At 34.9% G+C, this 19,577-nt stretch overlaps 1 protein-coding gene and 1 non-coding gene across 2 annotated transcripts; both read right to left on the bottom strand.

Annotated features, from left to right (window-relative positions):
- Positions 1–1,738: 1,738 nt before the first annotated feature.
- On the bottom strand, positions 1,739–8,490 carry ABCG44 (ABC transporter G family member 44). The gene is made up of 24 exons (XM_004245176.5): positions 7,908–8,490; positions 7,622–7,742; positions 7,456–7,544; positions 7,284–7,368; positions 7,065–7,224; positions 6,907–6,983; positions 6,763–6,816; positions 6,591–6,681; positions 6,168–6,469; positions 5,803–6,084; positions 5,393–5,709; positions 5,155–5,315; positions 4,949–5,052; positions 4,706–4,868; positions 4,508–4,615; positions 4,265–4,428; positions 3,852–4,184; positions 3,481–3,771; positions 3,321–3,404; positions 3,101–3,234; positions 2,801–3,028; positions 2,543–2,714; positions 2,211–2,465; positions 1,739–2,122 (listed from the first exon to the last, which is right to left on the bottom strand). The coding sequence occupies exons 1-24, from the start codon at positions 8,237–8,239 to the stop codon at positions 1,865–1,867; spliced, it is 4,365 nt and encodes a 1,454-aa protein (XP_004245224.1). The 5' UTR covers positions 8,240–8,490; the 3' UTR covers positions 1,739–1,864.
- Positions 8,491–12,698: 4,208 nt separating this feature from the next.
- Positions 12,699–12,821, bottom strand: MIR1919a (microRNA MIR1919a). The gene has a single exon (NR_107981.1). It is a non-coding gene; the product is annotated as a microRNA MIR1919a (primary transcript).
- Between the last annotated feature and the right edge of the window lie 6,756 nt (positions 12,822–19,577).

Genomic DNA, 19,577 nt, shown 5'->3' with positions numbered 1-19,577 from the left:
AATCATTCGTGTAAAATTTTTAAATTTATAAATCAAACCAAATCAATAAAATTTGGATTTATCTGGTTTTTCAACCTCGGGTTGGTTCGGATTTTTCAAATACCAAACCAAATCATTCTGTCGAATTTTTAAGTTTACAAATCAAGCCAAACTAATAAACTTCGGATTTGATTTTTGGATTTTTTCAATAAAGTTTGCATACAAACATATAATTAACTTGTGCTTCAAATATTTCTTTAGTCCAACCAAAATACAATTATCTAAGGTGTTTCTTTAAAAAAAAAAATAGCACAAAATATGATATGAGTATTGATGGCACAAAATATTTAGTAAAAGATAAAAATGAAACCATCATATAAAATAAATATTGTAAAGTTATAATGAAAATAATCATAATTTTAAAATCATGCTAAAATAAGTTTAATAAGTATTTAGTTACATTACTAAATATTTAAGGAAAATTAATATTAGATTACGTATTTTAGTTGTCTAAATCAATGTAAAACTAAAGAACAAATATTCAATATTATTGTCAATCTTAGTGTTGAATATATTTTCTTTTTGCATTAGTATTAGTTTAATTTTGATTTAAGTTTTATTATAAAATCAACATCTATGATCTATAATATTTATTGGACCATTTCGAATTCTAAGTTTTAAACTTGAAATAATATATTAAAAGATAAAAACATGAAATAATATAAAAAAATATTTTAAAATGATATCAAAATAAATTTTAATTACATATATAAGTCTGGTTGATTTGGTCTCGAGTAGAGTTTTTTAAATTGAAACAAAATCAATTCAAATATAAATTGAGTTTTTTTTTTAATATCAAACTAAATCAAATCAAACCATTAATCAGAATATTTTTTTTGATTAATTTAATTTATGATTTGAATTGATTTTCAATTTAATTTTGTACCTGCTCGGAATATAAAACCAATCAAAATATGAAAGGAAAAAAAAGAACATTTCACTAATTTTGCATCTGGCATGTCCATCCATTTCTGTTATGTTGCATGTGTACCATATCTCACTCAATCCCAAAAAAGATTTGTCGGTTTTTTTCCCAATTTTTTTATGAAATTTCAACTAATTATTAAATGGAATCTATTGGTATTATCATTCAAATGATCAAGGCTGGTACATGAATCATAACATTTTAATTTAATTAACTGTTTGACAAGAAAATAATCCAACTGCATACCAAAAATAAATTAAAAAATCGATAATAACGTTAGATTATTAAGTCAGAGCGATTTGTAGAACAATCAAATATTATATGAACAAAGAAAAAACCACTTCTTAAAAAAATTAGTAAGTGTATATAAGTGAGACACGTAGCTAATAGAGAGTTCTCATTTTGCTTCTTTTTTATTTGTAAAAAAAAGAAAAAAAAGTCGTCCTCATATTTTAATTTTCGCATTATATAAAAAAAGATTTTAGGAAATAAGAATATAACTAAACAATAATGCAGTATAATTTCCCTTGAAGCTAAGAAGAATCTTCCTAGTTCAATATTGATTGACTATTTGAAGTTCATCTTATTTGTGTATGTTAATTATAATTCCTTTCGTTTATCTCTATTTTTTATTTTAAAAAATATATATTTAGAAGCTAAAACTAGTATGGCAAGTGTTTTATCTTAATGTGAAATTTTTTGGCATCGTTTAAATCGGACTCCAATATAAATATTGGATACGGAATGAAAAATTAAAATAAAAAGAAGAAAGAGTTTGGTAATCATCCAGTAAATATCATCAATATGATGTTCTTAGATACATTACTTCTTTCTATGAAAAAAAAAGAAAAAAGGTTGAGGAGACGTTACATTATTATTGCCCTAATACACATTTTTAAACTATCTTTTCTGGAAGTTGAATGCTTTGATTGAGTAAGCAAAAATGAAGAGAAAAGCAACTGATATTCCAACAAGAATGACTGCAACGTATCCCACAAAATCGTGTTTGTAATCGAAAAAATTCTCTAAGAATTGTTCCACTGTTTCCTTTGTATCCAATTTGTCTTGTACATCTCCAAATTGTGATGCAATTAGTCCGTATAGTGTCCACGAAAGGGGGCAAACGTAATAGTACCATCTCCACCACACTGGCATCCTCTGTTCGGAAAAAAAAAATTTGTTATGTTGGTCTAGCAAGTGTAAACATGTGTTGTTGAATGAAGGTCTTTGAAATGAGAACTATTACTGTTTTTGGAACGACGAATCCACAGAAAAGGTTCCATATTGTGTAAAATGCAGATGAAACGATGGATGCAATGGTGTGATTAGGAGTAACAGCTACTGTCATCATCCCGTATAATGTGAAGTACAACAAGGTGAAGTACATGAAGAAGAGATACCAAAAGAACTTGGCAACTGTCCATTCAAATCCGATCATCGCATAGACTATAACACCATAGATGATCGTCTGGAGGAAAAGGTGTGGGAGTTCAATCATAACCTGCATCGGAAGATCAAGATAGAGATGAAATTTTTCAGGCCTGGTGATCATCAAGAGGTGTTACCAAAAGTCTGTACCTGTCCAAATGCATAAGGCAGAGCTGAATACATTCCGGCTGCTCTTTCCCTATAGAAGACCGTCCTCTCAATGGCAACGACTGGCTGTACAGAAGTAGCGTTTATTATGCCAAGAAATAAGATCGCAGAATACATTGAACCAATTGCATTCAAAATATCTTGTTGCCTTCCCCTGAAATTGGGTTCAAAACCATTAGTCTTGTGACTAAAAACACGTCGAGTTAGATGAAAAAACAGTTCCTGTATGACTCTATTTACCTTTTGGAACCAAGACCCCAGAATATCGTTCCAAGCATGAGAGAAACAAAGAATGTGAACATGAGCCTGACTGCTGTGTAAGGAGGATTTCGCCAGTATGACAAGTGTTGTTTCCATAAGCAAGCCATGCATTGGGTGAAGAAAGACTGAGAATACTCAGTTTCAAAGTATAGGTCTTTTGAACCTGGGGCTGCCACACTTAGTTCCTGGATTAAAGCTTTGTTTCTCCTGAATATTTGGTCCATCTCAGAATTCAAGACAAGATATTTGTAATTCTATAGGTAGAATGTAATCGCGTACCTATACAATTCTGAGTTCTTGTACAATTCTGTAAAGTCAATTCCAAGAACTGCTTCTTGTGCTAGTGAAGTTACCTCCAACATCCATGTTGCTGGATTGTAACCATCTCTGATTTTCAGAACTCCATCGATTCCCTGTGGAAAACGGAAAAAGAACCATTACTTAGTGTACTAGGCCAACAAAATAGGAATTTCAGTTTCTTTACCTACAGTAACCTTACCTCAAAATACTTAATAAGGTGAGAAGAATGGCGTCCTAATGGGCCGACAAATATTTCTTCGCCTCCTCGTTTCAGGAGTAGGAGCTGCAATTCATTAGTAGGGTGAGAATCTCTTTTTCAAAAACAGTTTTTTTAAATTTCTAGATTGACTGTTGCTCACCTCATCAAAAGCATCAAATATGTCAATGCTAGGCTGATGGATGGTACATACTACTGTTCGACCTGTATCTACAGTGTTTCTGACTGTTCTCATCACTATTGCAGCTGCTCTTGCATCTAATCCAGAGGTTGGCTCATCCATGAATATTATAGAAGGATTGGCAACTAGTTCAACTGCAACTGTAAGTCGTTTTCGTTGTTCAGTTGAAAGACCATTTACTCCAGGCAATCCAACAAGTGCTTCTCTTAGAGGGATTAGCTCTACAAGTTCCATGACCTCCTCAATGAAATTCTGCAATGATACATTTTATTATAATATCCACTTTCAAGTTCCACTACCAACCCTAGTAGCCATATTCCAGACTCATTTACCTTTCGGGTTTCAGTGTCAACTTCACGAGGCAGTCGAAGCCAAGCAGAATACTGCAATGATTCGTATACTGTAACATGAGGTGAATGAATGTCAGTTTGCTCACAGTATCCTGATATCCGAGCAAACGTTTCTTGCTGCTTTGGGTATCCTGATATACTGATAGTTCCATTAATGTAGCCACCGGTTTTCCTACCAGCTAAGACATCCATAAGTGTGGTCTTACCAGCTCCACTAACACCCATTAGAGCTGTCAAAACTCCTGGTCTAAAAGCACCACTTACCCCTTTCAAGAGTTCAAGTCGGTCCTCGATAAAACCTTGAGCTTTCATTTCCTGAAGTCAAAACAGACTTGAGAATTTGACTCAGACATGTATAGGCCAATTAACTTCCATAGACTAAATCTTAAATGTACCTGTGGCATATCTACTGCATATCTGATATCATCAAAAGTAATTGAAAGGGGTTCAAAAGGAAGAATCATTCCCCTTCTCTTGCTTAAATCACCCTCAGTTATGTTGCCTACTCTTGAGGACAGAGACCTGGAAGATGCACTTATCGCAACATCATTTCCTCTTTCTGCATATTTGGTCTTGATACCATAAGTACTTCTTGCAAAATCTCAAATTGAAACTGAACCTCAAAGGGCAGAAATTACCTGAAGAACTCTTTCCTATTGGTGATAGTTCAATAACCTCACCCCTTTTGCTTGCAATCCTCTCGACCACAATCTCTTCAGAAATAATTGCCTGAGGTTTACCAAATGCTGCACCAAAATTACACACCTTGTTGATATGTTAGGATCTCCTATAGATGGAAATGAGATTAAATTGCATAATAGTAGGCGGATTCTTACGGTTGAGATAAGCTAAGGCCACTGTGAACAAGAAATTGAAGAGCAGAACATATCCAATAAGAGCTCCTGCTCCAATCCAATACCATCTTGCTTCTGGAAAGATTCCACGCGATTTCAAGAATGATACTCCTAATGTATCTGTGCCCGTGGAGTTCGGAGGAACCTATTGAAAAATTCAAGAATAAACTCTCAAATGCTACCTTAACAACCTGTCCTTCCAAAACAACAGAAGCTTTAGCTTACATGTGACCAACTCTTCCCTAGAAATTCGTTCACAGCTATAGCATTCTGCGCATACATCATAGGGGAAGTCCAGTAACCCCATATCAACCATTGTTTCACATCATCTGGTTGACAATATCTTCCTTGTTAGATAAAGAGAACAAAAGGCAAAGAACATATAAATGAACATTACCCTTGGGGTTTTTCAAAATATTCTGCAATTTTACCTCTTGACAGAATGAATCCACCCATTACAAGAACTACGAGCAGTGCACATGATCCAAATGTATTTGCAACAATGATATTCCTTCCAAGAGCAGCTAAGAATCGAAACAGCCCTGAGGCCATCTGGTTAAGACATATGAGCAGAAATAGCTGTTTGAAGAACCTGCAAATAGAAAAATAATCTCAATGAGGTTTAACGAACCAAGAAGTTCCAAGCTTGCAAAAGGATTAAAATTCTACCTCCCAACGTCTGCCTCGAATCCAATAACATAATAAGTCATACACACCCAAATAGCAATTTCTACAAGTGTGATCGGAATCTTGAGGATCCAAGTAGGCAGAGCATATGCCCAAGCAGGAAAGAAGAGAAGATCGCGTTGTTTGTAAAAGGAAGGAAGCTTCATAATACTGAGGGCAAGCTCTGAGAAACCATTGAACATAACCGTGATAACTGCGTAGAACAGTGCACCTAAGTATACTGCACCATCTATTGTTGTATCTCTGTGCATCTCCGTTCGTAGGAAGAGTGTCATTGCTATAGACGCCATCATTGTTAGCTGAAATGATAAATAAATTTATAATTTTTAACTTCTACATAAGCATTGAGGAAATTGAAAAAGTGACTTGTTTATTTTTGACCTGCTAATTACCTGTACCATCTTGAATATGTAGACAAACGAATTCCTCTTCATAAGAAGGTATTCTCTAGCTGCGCAGGCTTTCAAGAGTTCTTTCTTGCTAATACCATACCTCTTGGTGGTTAGAGCAGCAGGGTGACTCTTGGATTTGTCAAAGGGAACAGCAAGCTCTTCACCAAGCTTCCGTCCAACATGAAACGATTGAAATACATCAGAAAATTCGCAAGATGTGATAAACCTATAAGGTTCATCACGACGTGACCAGTATTGCTCTTGATCCTTTCTTGATGTCACCTTTTATAAACACACAGTAAATTGCATAATTAGAAACAAGAAATGTTCCATGACAAGAAGGAGATAATTCACAAGGTGTTTACTTCTTGTAAGAAATCAGCAACTCCTTTCCTCTCGGGGCATTTGAAGCCCATGTACTCGAAGAACTCGAGTACATTTTCCCGGGGACCTTGGTACACAATTTTCCCATCTGATAGAAGAATAATATCATCAAACAAGTCATAAGTTTCTGGTGCAGGCTGCAGAAGTGATATTACAGCAGTTCCTTGAAGAATGTGGATTGACTGCCTAATTGAATTGACAATCTGATAAGTCGTTGAACTGTCTAAACCAGTCGATATCTCATCCATAAAAAGTGCTCTTGCTGGTCCAACCATCATCTCCCCTGTATTACAAGTTATCGACAAGTTTAGCAGCTAGCCTTAATTAAGGATGATAACTTTTTTCCCAACTCTCTGTATATGCTTTTGGTTTTTACAATATACAAGGTTTCTGATTATCCTAACCTGTTGTTAGCCTCTTTCTCTGCCCCCCAGAAATTCCTCGAATCATTTCGTCTCCAACAAGTGTATCAGCACAAATTTCAAGTCCCAATATCTGAAAATAACACAGAGAGTAGTGAATTGTTGCATTGTAATCTAGTTTTCTGGATTGGGTTCTGTAATGTATAGCCATTACCTTGAGAGTATAATCTGTTATAACATTAGCCTCTTGTCCTTCATTCCACGCTGACTGTTAAATAATACCATCTTCTTATCATAATAACTATCAGAAAGAAAAGACAACATGAAAATCTGAATCTTTCTTTTACTATGTCTTCACCTTCATGAAGATATCAACATCAGGATCTGGCTTAATATTTGCTTCCTTTTCTCTCCTAGACAACTCTGCTAAAATTTCTGCATATTCATAATAAGCTAATTAAAAAAGTACACAATGACCAAAGAAGACCTGAAATGCAACATGTTTGTCTCACTGACCATATTTGTCTCCAACTCCTTGACATCTAGCAGAAAATGCCAGTGTTTCCCTGACTGTCATTTCTCCAATATGAAGATCATTTTGGCTTATATAAGCAGATGTTCTTTGTGGTACAAACTCATCCATCCCATGACCATTATATGTAACTCTACCTGAAACCTGAAAACAAATAAATTTATCGACTGCCAAATAAAACTATGTCTAATAATGTTTCTTACTTTGAGATCTTTATCAAGTTTCCCAGCCAAACCTAACAGCAACGTTGTTTTTCCCGAACTTGGTGGTCCTAAAAGCAGTGTCATTCTGCATAACAAGATTGAAATGAACGAATAAACAGGACTTTCTTGATTGGTCTAAAAACGACCCTTTTGACAGAAGTGTTTTACTCACCTGCCTGGTTTGATGATTCCACTGACCCCATGAAGGATTGGCAGTGGTTTCTTTCTACTTGGAAGGATATGAATATAATTCAAGAAATCCTATACATAGAAAGTCCAAGATGTAATAATATGATATCACAACAATGTACAAGACAAGTCCTAGTATATATTATTACCTCTAAGATGTTAACTGTAAAGTTGAATATTGTTGGTAAAGCTCTACTACCTACACGAGCTTCTGCGTCTACATTCAAATGCTCAAACCGGACTTCAATTGTAGGAAGATCCAGACCAACTCTGTATCATATTAAAAAGCACATCAAAACCATCTAGTCTAACGACTTAAAACATCTTTATGAGTTTGCTTGATACGACTAAAGTCATTTCTCATAAAGACATTCTCTGGAGATCAAACACCAGAGTATGACTGAAGTTTTAACTAAAAGAGCTTAAAGTTTATACCTATCAATGCGCTGTTTGAGCTTCATCAACAACTTCTCATTATCTTCATCAGCAATCTTGACTAGCCTATCTAAAAGATTCCTCCTTTCGATCAAATCAAGCTTTGTTATATCGACTTCTCTAGACTGTCCTTCTTCTTCTAAGAGAAGGCCTCTCCTTATACGACTATAAGTTGGAAGTTTTTCAAGAGCAGCCCATCTCAACGCCTCTTCATCATCGTAATCTTCTCTTGAAGAAGACCTTGAAAACACATCCATAGCACTATTTCTCCATACATTTGAACCACTCAAACGTGCACTACTCACCCTCACAAGATTTTCACCACCCTCCATTTTTTAACATAACAACTTTATATTGAACAAGCTTAACCAAACAAGTTTTAAGAATAAGGGACTTTGATTCTTGAAATTTTGTGTAGAAGGGGTGTGATTTGTGTATACAAGTAAAGAGTATATAATAGACTAGAGAATCAACTTCATGGTTACTAATATAGTAATTTGATGTAAAAGTTGATGTTGAAAAAATCAATGATAGCTGAATTTCGTTGACTAAACTATATAATACAATAGAGGTCCAACACTTCAACTTCATGATAGAATCTTTTTGAGTTATATATGGTTCATTATCATTCTCTCACTAACTATATTCAACCAAACTAAGATAAAATAAAAAGTAATATTAATTTAAGGAGGAAAAAAAATCAGAATTTCTGTTCAAACACGAAAATTGAGTCAACTTCGATAGGTAAAATAGGACAAAATTGAACCAAACAAATTCACTCAATTCAGAATTCGAAAATTGGTTTGAATTATGGTTAATATTTTTGAGAAGGATAATAATAGTTAAATGATTTTATGGTTCTAAACGAAATAACAGTGATTATACCTTTTTTTTTTAGTAAGCAATTCAAAAATTACCATGGTGAATTAAAAGTCAATGGATAATAGTAAAAATATTTCATCTATACAAACAAGAAGATTGAGAATAACTAAAATAACAAGGAGACGTATAATTAATATTGCATAGTTACTTATTGAGAACATGGTAAGGACAAATATCATTTGAACATACTTGTGAAAATAGGTAGACTACCGAATTTATATATTCACTATTAATTGATTTGCATGTTTTAGTTTTATGTCTCTCACAATTAAAGACTTTCTATTATTTTGCTATTTCAAAGCAATTTCTTTTTTTCATGAAAAAATAATATTATACTTATATAAATAATGTTTATTGATTATTTACTTTTAGAAAGGTAATATGTGTAGTTTGATTTATTTTGGTAAAGAAATAATGATTTTTCAATAATTTTTTTTAAAGTTAAGACTATGGTTGATTGTATCTCATGAAATCTTTAAGACTTGCGTTGTTTGTGTTTGTACAATTATGCTACATATTTTATTCTCTATTAACCGCTTTGATTTTCTTAATTCCAAAACCAATTAATTTCTTTAATGCAAATTGTAATTTTAAATGCTCCTTTTTTTCTCTGGCAGCATCTGAGCTTACTTACTACCTAGGAGTACTATTTTATTTAATACTATAATTATCCATTATTAAGTTGAAAGGATTTAAAAACTTCTCACACTTTAATTGACTGTGATTATTCTAAAAATTCTTTTGGCATCTTTATGACTAATTTATTTTGAAAAGTAGGCTAAACAAATTTTCAAATTTATCTTTGCCTAGGCATATCATGACACTGAGACTGAGTAAACGACTGGTAGTACTAAACTACTACTAATTTATCCACCATTTGACTCTTCACATTTTTTTTGGAAAAAAGGTACTTTAATTGTCATTTGTCTCCTCTTTTAGTTGGCTCGATTGTTTGCTTATGAGTTTTAGATTATAATCATTGTTATTAATTGGATCCATAACTATTAACATTGGCTCCATCCATATCTAATTAGGATCAATTATCATTTACCGAATCACTTTATACAAAATTTGTAATCAATCTTTTCTTTTAGGTATCTCAAGACTTTCTTTGCAACTTTCCGGTGATCAATTCTTAGGTTACTCTAAAATATTGAGGTATTTTTCCATGCATAGTATCATGTTTCTCGAGGAACTTTGCAAATGGACCTAGACATCATCTTGATTCGTTGATAAGAAAATATCTCAGAGTAAACTACGAACATATGTGACCCACAAACCACCACTCATTTTGACCCAAAAGACTTTTCTACTAGAAAAAAATATCTATCGATCTGAGAGTTTATAAACATATCTTTATTTCATACCAGTTGGTAATTTTCACATGTTACTTCTAAATAACCTAAGATTCTAGTATAAAATAGAAATGATACTTAGTTGTCATCATACTGAGAAGAACATTTGTTTTGTTAGCTAGATCGCTTCTTGTAGGAAAGGATATGTATAAGCTGATCCTTTTCTCACCTCCACTGGAGGTGTTTTGACTAGATGATTGTAGCTGGAGATTTGTTCCATTTCCCCTCCAACTTTGTATCTTTTTCGGATTAATGGACGTGGTAGGGGTCAAGCCTAACCCTCCACACCAATGACTCACAACCATTGGTGATGATCGCTTTTGGATTTAAAGAATAAAAGTAGATGAGTCAAATTGGATGGATTATGCAATAGAATTGTGAAATTTAGTCAATCAAGATTGAGGATTTTTGGATTGAGAATCAGTTTTCTGTAAGAAAATTCGAGATGAAAGATGTTGATTTACCAGGAAACTTCTTTTTGTTATAATTCATTGTTGTAGTCTAGTAGAACCTTTGTTTTGAGGTTAATACTCCACGTCATATTCTTTAACTGTCTAAGAGGTCTTATGGAGATGAACTGATGAAGAATATACTAGACTAGTAATCAAAGAAGACAAAAGAAGAATTGCATCGAGAACAATAGGAAGAGAAAACCCAAGAATGATGTTTTGTATGCTTTAGTGTGATGGGCAAATTGATATATGCTTAGGTGACTACAAACTAGTTTCGCTAACAAGAAGCTAACAAAGAGAGGCTGCTAAAGAAGAACTTATTCCCATTCCAGATACGAGAATAAGAAGAACAGAAGTACAAGATGACAAGAAGGAGAAGAGGCGAGTACAATTTCACCTCAGATTCACTTACTTGGTAACCTCTTTCGCGGTCAGAGATAGGAAAGAATTCAGTGTGTTTCATAACTTTCTATTGGCAGGTACTTTGCAGTTTGATAAATTCTAGTCATGATTCTCAAGGCAGCAACTAAGGTCCAAGAGGATCATAAGATATCTTCTGAAAACACGTGGAAAAATTTTGTATAGAGAAATGTCGGTGAAACAAGAAAAGTAAAAACTTGATTTTACATTATATAAGAACTGTTGATATATTCTTTTAAGCACGACAAAACTAGCAAAACTTGCAAGAACAAACTTTGATGGATTAAGCTAACTGACCCACCTAACTCAATAATTTTCAATCAGTTTTCAACATTTGTAAGAAAGTAATCACAGCAAGCATTATGACTTGAGGCTTTACTGGCCGTAAAAACAAGTAGAATATGATAAATCACACCACAAAGGAAGAAAAAAAACTGATCTTTAAGAGAGTTGATGGCATGCCCTTGATGTAATGACAATGGTAAAGAAGAGAATTGTCAAGTTCTCCCCCAGAAATTTAAAAACCAAATGATGGATAATTAACTTCATACTCAGCAAAAATGATATAGGTTGCTGGCAGCAGCTGTGTAGGATGCATTGGCTCGTGATAAGTGGACAAACTGGACCAATATGGAAGGCAAACTACTCTGATTTTAGAACCTCTTCTCTTCTTTTTGGAGATAAAGATTCTAATACTACAACTCCTATCTTTGTCTTATCACAAAATGTTTGATAGTTCGTCAACCATGCACAATGTTTTTGCAAAACCATGTATCATAGATCCCAGTGAAGCACAGAGTGAACCTGGTATCCTACAAGAGTGTCCATAATACTTAAACAAACATTAAACTAAGAAGCCTCTTCATCAATCAATTTATTTTCCCTTGCTAATCGAATTGTCTGAACTGATTTCCTTCTAAATTGGTTAATGATCAATATTAAAGATTTATCCTAATTATCAATTGATCCAGTAGGAATCACAAATCAAGTTTTTCTTAGGAGATGCCTAATACCTTTGTGCAATAGTCCTACCAAAGCCTATATCAAGAAATAACTTACAAGACGATAGTCAGGATACCATAATATTCTTATACCAGATTCTATTATTATGGAATATGAGGCAATTATAACACCAATCCGTCCAGGTATATCACTATCTTTAACCCACTCACCTTCAACTGCAAAGTAAGTACTCAAATTTTTCTGTGTAGGTATATATACACAAATACCCATACACTTATGGATTTAAACATACATAACAAGGCCAAAATTGGTAGCACATAGCTCAAATGCAAAGAATAGAACATCTTTTTTTAAAAGAAAACAAGGGCATTGACAAACCGCATAACTGCTATAACTCCAACACATCTAGTGCTGCACAAAGTTGAACACTGCTTTATGCTTTCATTTTCTCCCATAAATTGGTAGCCAACACAACTGCCACATACCACATCGCTTAGTTTTTACCAAAAATCTCAACAGCACTCAACCACAAACAGTAAAATGTGTTCACATAATATCAACTTTAGACAGCATAGGCTCAAAGCAGAAGCAAATAATACTCAATCCAATATCTAATAGAGTAATAGTAATGAAATATCTACTTCTGTTTTGCATTACTCTGCAATAGTTGGAGATAATGGTAAGAAGTCAACAGGAAGAAAACGCCCTTTGATAACTCGATCTTCCATAATCCTGTCACAGATGACTCTCGTCCTACCACATTGAATTCAAATTAATTAGACTTAGAGAAAGGGGCTTAATGACAAGATCGAGAGTCATCTGCGACAGGACTACCGGAAGATGTGAACATCAAAGGCGTCGGAGCGATTCGGAGGAACCTGAAAACTTGCCGGAAGAGAATTTGTAGGGTTAGTAAAGACGATTTGTGAGCTGGCAGATTGTTGAGAATATAATCACTACTAAAATGTAGAATGCACACACTTTAACATGAAGATAATAAAGTTGGAAACGTCTCAGATCAAATTTCATCGCTACTAAAGAAATTTATTGAGAATTTGCAGCGAGATTTTAGTGAAATTCTTTTTTTAATTAAGGCAGTGATTTTAATTTTTAATTTTTTAAATTGTGTTGTACCTTTACAATAATTTTTAGTTAATTTACTTTTTTATAATTTTTGGTGGAATTTTTTTTAAATTGAAACTTTTTTTTATTATTTTATTTTATAAATATTTCAGCCAATTATTTCCTTAAATCATAATATGATTGGCTGAAATATTAATAAAATAAAAAGAAGTTTCAATTTTTTAAAAAAAAACTTAAAATTTGTAAAAAAAATTAAAAAGCTAAAAATCCTACATTTGCGGCGAATTCACAACACAATTTAAAAATAAAATAAAAACTAAAATCGCTGCTTTTGCAGCGATATACTTAAGAAATAATAAATAACTAAAATCGGTGCAAATGCAGCGATTTTCAATTCATATTTTTTTTAAAAGAATACTAATTTAACTAAATCGCTGCAAATGAAGCTATTTAAAATACACAAATAAAAAATTAAAACTTAACTAAAATCGTTGCCTTGACAACGATTTGTTAAAAAAAAATTTAAAAAAAACAATAACAAAAATCGCTGTGAAGGCAGCAATTTCAAAATAAAAATAAAACTTGTGGAATATTGTTGCTCGAGTAGTGATTTTGCGCCGTCAAAATGTCAGTAGCGATTTTATTATTTTGGTTAAAAAATTTGATATACTCTTTTGAATTTTTTGTCAACTTTTTTTGTCCTTTAGGCTTCGAACTCTATTTTTTACCCCACTTTTAAAAAAATAGAGTTTAAGAAAGAAATTTCTTTCAATTAAATTGACTATCTTTGAAAAAGAACTATTAATATTAGAGTTTTGTCACTTATAATTAAGTTTTGATGTTTTAAAATTATCCTATTTGATTCATAATTAAAAGGAAGTTAAATTTTTATTTTTATTATTCTGCAAATTAAAAATTTGAACAAAAAATTTTGTTGATCAAGAATAAGGTATTAAAGTACCCTCAAGTCTCATAATCGTAGCATGATCGCTTGATTAATTTATATATGAATTGAAATTATTTTTGAACATTTTACGTTTATAAGCCTAAAATTGCTTATGTTCCACTTTTTTTAAAAAAAATTGTTTAAACTTTGTTTTAAAACTTCTTATTTTATGAGTAGGTGGGGGTACCGACAATAACACTTTTCAGCCTCGTCAGATTACTGATTTGTTTGTGTGTCGCTCCTAAAATTCACATAATGCACTTCAAATGGTATTTTACTATTATCAACCTAATTATGCTCCTAATGATTTAATTAAAGTGCTCCTTTTTTTGTTTTCAAGAAAAGGCCAAAAAGGCCCATTTTATTTTTTAAAAATCACACCTCCTTTATATGGTCTTAATTAAGTCCTAACAATATAATAATTAATTATCAAGTCATATTTAAGACCATTAAAAATAGAAATATTAAATCTATTTGAAATAAATTTAAATAAAATACTTTTGGATGTATCCATGGAACCATATAAAGTTGATATTACTACACTAGAAACTAAAATCAGTAGAAATGTCTATTTTTCTTTTACCATTACTATATATAGTAGTGATTCACCATTAAAACTATGAAGTTTTCAAACCTCACTTTTTATATTAACCTATACATTACTATTTGTTTGCTAAACGTTTATCGTTTGCAATTAACTGAAGCCAATGTTCAACAATCAAAGTTAATTACAGAGATTTATAACATAAACGTATTGATTTAATATAGATTCATCACTCAAAAATATCCAAAGAAAGTTACCAAAAGAGAAAAAGTAACTTATTCAATAGAACTCATTCAAATATTGATTGATTATATAGCGTAAAATTAAGTTTTATATTTTAATTAAAAAACAAAATAAGAGTTGGACTTTTAGGCATGTAAAAAATAATCACATATTATATCAATTGTATTTTAAATTTAGCAATATAAAAAGTTCAAAAACTGTCAACGTTTAGCACTTAGAGGTTTATATATATACTAGGTAGACCTGGCCCGTGCAAGCATGGGCCCAACATTGAAAGATATTTGCAAGCTAAATGCTTGTATATATAGCAAGACATACATATTTCGTTCACATGTTGCACTATATAGTGTTGCATTTTGCCTACATTATGATATTTGAAAAAAAGTATCCGCAGATAATGGAAATTTAGTTCAGATTCAAAGTAGAATATTTAACTATACATGTCTTCTTATAGCAAGTCAAAGTTCCATTCACATCAATCAAAGTTTTAATCTAATAAATCTCTCTATCTTTTCCAGTAGCTTTGTAATAACCTGCAGCAATTGTCCAATTTGTCCTCAACCCTGTTGGAAGCATTCTGGCCATCAGAAACAAGAAGAATATGATAAATCACACCACAAAGGAAGAAAATATCTGGACTTAAAGAGAGAAGATAACATACCCGTGGTGCAAGTACAATAGCACAGAAGAGAATTCTCAAGCTCTTCCACAAAAATTAAATTGAGAATCATGAGGTCTCAAGTAGAAATTCCAGAGGAGGCAAAATCATTTTATAACTTTGACCATAATTAAGATAAGTGGACAGAGTTAGCCATGAGGAGCACGCACGCTGGAGCAGAATGAGAGACAAACTACTCTGATTTTAGAACCTCTTCTCTTCTTTTTGGAGATAAAGATTCAAATACTACAACTCCTATCTTTGTCTTATCACAAAATGTTTGATAGTTAGTCAACCATGCTGTTGAATGCCTTGAATCAGACCCGTTACAGAAGAAAGGATGGGGTCTCGCTGCCCGGTCAGCGAGTCGGGGGGTCCAGGGGGGCGACGCGCCCCCTAGCTTGGGGGTCTGGGGGGCGGAGACGCACTATATATAGACGCTATGTCAAATCCTATTCTGTAATTCTGTTCTCGCATCTCCATAATAAAACTGCTCCCCCTCTTCCCGTGGACATAGCCAATTTTTTGGTGAACCACGTAAATCTGTTGTCTTGTTTTTCGCGTTTATATTTTCTCGAATTCCGCACAACAAATTGGTATCAGAGCCTCTCGGTTAATCGGTGTTCTTGAAGAATTTGAGATGTCTGCTTTGAACGTGAAAATCGACAAATTCACAAGGAGGAACAGTTTCAGTTCATGGCAGATCAAGATGCGGGCTTTGTTGAAACAGCAAGGCTTCTGGGCGCCGTTATCGAAAGATAAGAACGCCGTCGTTACTCCTGAGAAAGCACACTCGACGATCATGCTGTGTCTCGCGGATGACGTCATCACGGAGGTCTCGGATGAAGAGACTGCTGCTGATCTGTGGTTGAAGCTGGAGAGTTTGTACATGACAAAATCTCTAACCAACAAGCTGCTTCTAAAACGACGTCTATTCGGTTTACGAATGGCTGAAGGTACACAACTCAGGAAACATTTAGAGGAATTGAATACTTTGTTATTAGAATTGCGTAATATCGATGTGAAGATCGAGGATTAAGATGCTGCCCTGATTCTGTTAGTATCTCTCCCAATGTCGTTTGAGAATTTTGTTCAATCGTTCATTGTTGGAAAAGATACTGTGTCGCTGGAAGAAGTCAGATCGGCCCTTCATAGCAGGGAATTACGGCATAAGGCTAACGGCACAAGTACGGACATACAGCCTTCCGGTCTGTTCACCAGTAGCGGAAAGGGAAGGAAAATGGCGGAAAGAAAAATAAGACGATGTCGAAGGGTGCAAAGCCGGATGATGTTTGTAATTACTGCAAGGAGAAGGGACATTAGAAATTTGATTGTCCGAAGAAGAAGAAGCAATCGGAAAAACAATCAGTTTCTGCTGCTGTTGCTGAAGAAGACACCAATTCTGAAGAAGACATTGCCCTAGTTGCGGATGAGCACACTCATCATTCAGATGTGTGGGTTCTCGATTCTGGGGCATCCTATCACATCTGTCCTAGGAGAGAGTGGTTCACGACTTATGAGCAGATAGACGGAGGCAGCATCTCGATGGCCAACAGTTCTGTCTGCAAGGTGGTTGGGACAGGCTCGATCAAGATAAGGACACATGACGGTAACTTCTGCACATTGAACGAGGTCAGGAACGTTCCATTGATGACGAAAAATCTGACATCTCTCAGTTCTTTGGACAGCAAGGGATTCAGCTGGTCGGGAAAAGATGGAGTCTTGCGGGTCTGGAAAGGTTCAAATCTGATTCTGAAAGGTGTCATGCGTGGTACTTTGTATTTTCTACAAGGTTCCACGGTTACAGGTTCAGCCCATGTTGCATCGTCAGAAGTTCACCAGGAGGATATGACTAAGTTATGCCACATGAGACTTGGTCATATGGGTGAAAGAGGGATGCAAATTTTGTCAAAGGAGGATCTTCTTGCTGGTCATAAGGTTAAGAGCCTAGAGTTTTGTGATCATTGCGTCTTTTGGAAAACTACATCGCAACAAGTTTCCAAAGGCCATTCACAGAACAAAAGGCACACTTGATTACATCCATTCTGATTGCTGGGGTCCATGCCGTGTTGAGTCTTTGGGAGGCTGCAGATTTTTTGTGTCCATTATTGATGACTACTCAGGGATGACTTGGGTGTACATGATGAAACATAAAAGTGAAGCTTTCCAGAAGTTCAAGGAGTGGAAAATTTTGATGGAAAATCAAACAGGAAAGAAGATCAAGAGGTTGCGAACTGATAATGGGCTGAAATTCTGCTAGTCTGAATTTGATCAATTCTGTAAGGATGAAGGGATTGCTCGACATCGTACAGTCAGAAATACACCACAGTAGAACGGTGTAGCTGAGCGGATGAATCAAACACTTCTGGAGAGAGCAAGGTGCATTCTCTCTAATGCTGGGCTAGATAGAAGATTCTGGGCATAAGCGGTTAGTACAGCTTGCTACTTGATTAACCACGGACCACATACAGGCATACAGTGCAAGACACCTATGGAGATGTGGTCAGGAAAAGTTGCTGATTATTCAAATCTGAAAGCTTTTGGTTGTATGGCTTACTATTACGTCAGTGAAGGTAAGTTAGAACCAAGAGCTAAAAAGGGAGTATTTGTGGGCTACGGAGATGGAGTGAAAGGTTTCAGAATCTGGTCTCCAGCAGAAAAGAGGGTTATTATGAGCAGGAACGTTATCTTTGATGAAAGTTCTCTGCTTAGAACCATTGTGAAGCCTACAACTACGTCAGAAACTGGGAGTCTTGATAAACAGGTGGAGTTTCAAGTCATTCAGAACGAGAGCGATTTGAAAGAACCTGAAGAGGAGGATCAAGAGCCACAGACAGAAACTGATATTCCAGAATCTATGCCATCAGATATCCATCGGAGTATAGCTCAAGATCGGCCAAGGAGGGTTTGAGTTCGGCCACCTACGAGGTATGGTTTTGAGGACATGGTGGGTTATGCACTGCAGGTTGCTGAAGAGGTAGATACATCTGAGCCGTCTACTTACAAAGAAGCCATTTTAAGTCCTGATTCTGAAAAATGGTTTGCTGCTATGGGAGATGAGATGGAGTCCCAACACAAGAATCAGACATGGGATCTGGTCATACAGCCTTCGGGAGAAAGATTATTACTTGCAAATGGGTTTTCAAGAAGAAGGAAGGGATATCACCAGCAGAAGGAGTCAAGTATAAAGTCAGGGTTGTTGCTAGAGGTTTCAACCAAAGAGAGGGAGTGGACTACAATGAGATCTTCTCACCAGTGGTCAGACATACTTCCATCCGAGTATTACTAGCGATAGTTACACATCAGAATCTGGAGCTTGAACAACTTGATGTGAAGACAACGTTTCTACATGGAGAGTTGGAGGAAGAGATATACATGACTCAGCTGGAGGGTTTCCAAGTTCCAGGGAAGGAAAATCACGTCTTCAAGTTGAAGAAGTCCTTATATGGACTTAAGCAGTCTCCAAGGCAGTGGTACAAAAGGTTTGACAGTTATATGGTGAAGTTGGGATATACTTGGAGCTCATATGATTGTTGTGTCTACTACAATAGGCTCAAGGATGATTCATTCATCTATTTGGTGCTTTATGTAGATGATATGCTGATAGCTGCAAAGAAGAAGTATGACATTCAGAAGCTGAAGGGTTTACTTAGTGCTGAGTTTGAGATGAAGGATCTGGGAGCCGCTCGGAAGATTCTAGGGATGGAGATCATTAGAGACAGAGAGAGAAAGAAACTTTTCTTGTCACAGAGAAGCTACATTCAGAAGGTCTCGGCGAGGTTTGGCATGTCTTCATCTAAGCTTATTGATACCCCCAGTGCTGCCAATATCCATCTCACTGCCATGTTCGCTCCACAGTCAGAAGAAGAGAAGGAGTATATGTCACGAGTCCCTTATGCCAGTGCCGTAGGAAGTTTGATGTATGCTATGGTCTGTACAAGGCCAGATTTAGCACATGCAGTCAGTGTAGTGAGCAGATTCATGGGACAACCAGGGAGAGAACATTGGCAGGTTGTGAAGAGAATTTTCCGGTACCTTAGAGGTACATCTGACGTTGGTCTCATTTATGGAGGTGATACTCAGTGCTTGGTTACTGGCTATTCTGATTCTGACTATGCTGGAGA

Source organism: Solanum lycopersicum, chromosome 8 (genome assembly GCF_036512215.1).
Source record: "Solanum lycopersicum chromosome 8, SLM_r2.1".
NCBI lineage: Eukaryota > Viridiplantae > Streptophyta > Magnoliopsida > Solanales > Solanaceae > Solanum > Solanum lycopersicum.
Note: the sequence above shows the minus strand (reverse complement) of the source record. Positions and strands in the feature narration are given on the sequence as shown.

Coding starts and splice junctions, on each gene's coding strand:
- ABCG44 (XM_004245176.5), bottom strand. CDS start 8,239: ATGGAGGGTGGTGAAAATCTTGTGAGGGTGAGTAGTGCACGTTTGAGT. Junction 5,316..5,392: donor TTCGAGGCAGACGTTGGGAG/GTAGAATTTTAA, acceptor TTCTATTTGCAG/GTTCTTCAAACAGCTATTTC. Junction 3,405..3,480: donor TATTTGATGCTTTTGATGAG/GTGAGCAACAGT, acceptor AATGAATTGCAG/CTCCTACTCCTGAAACGAGG.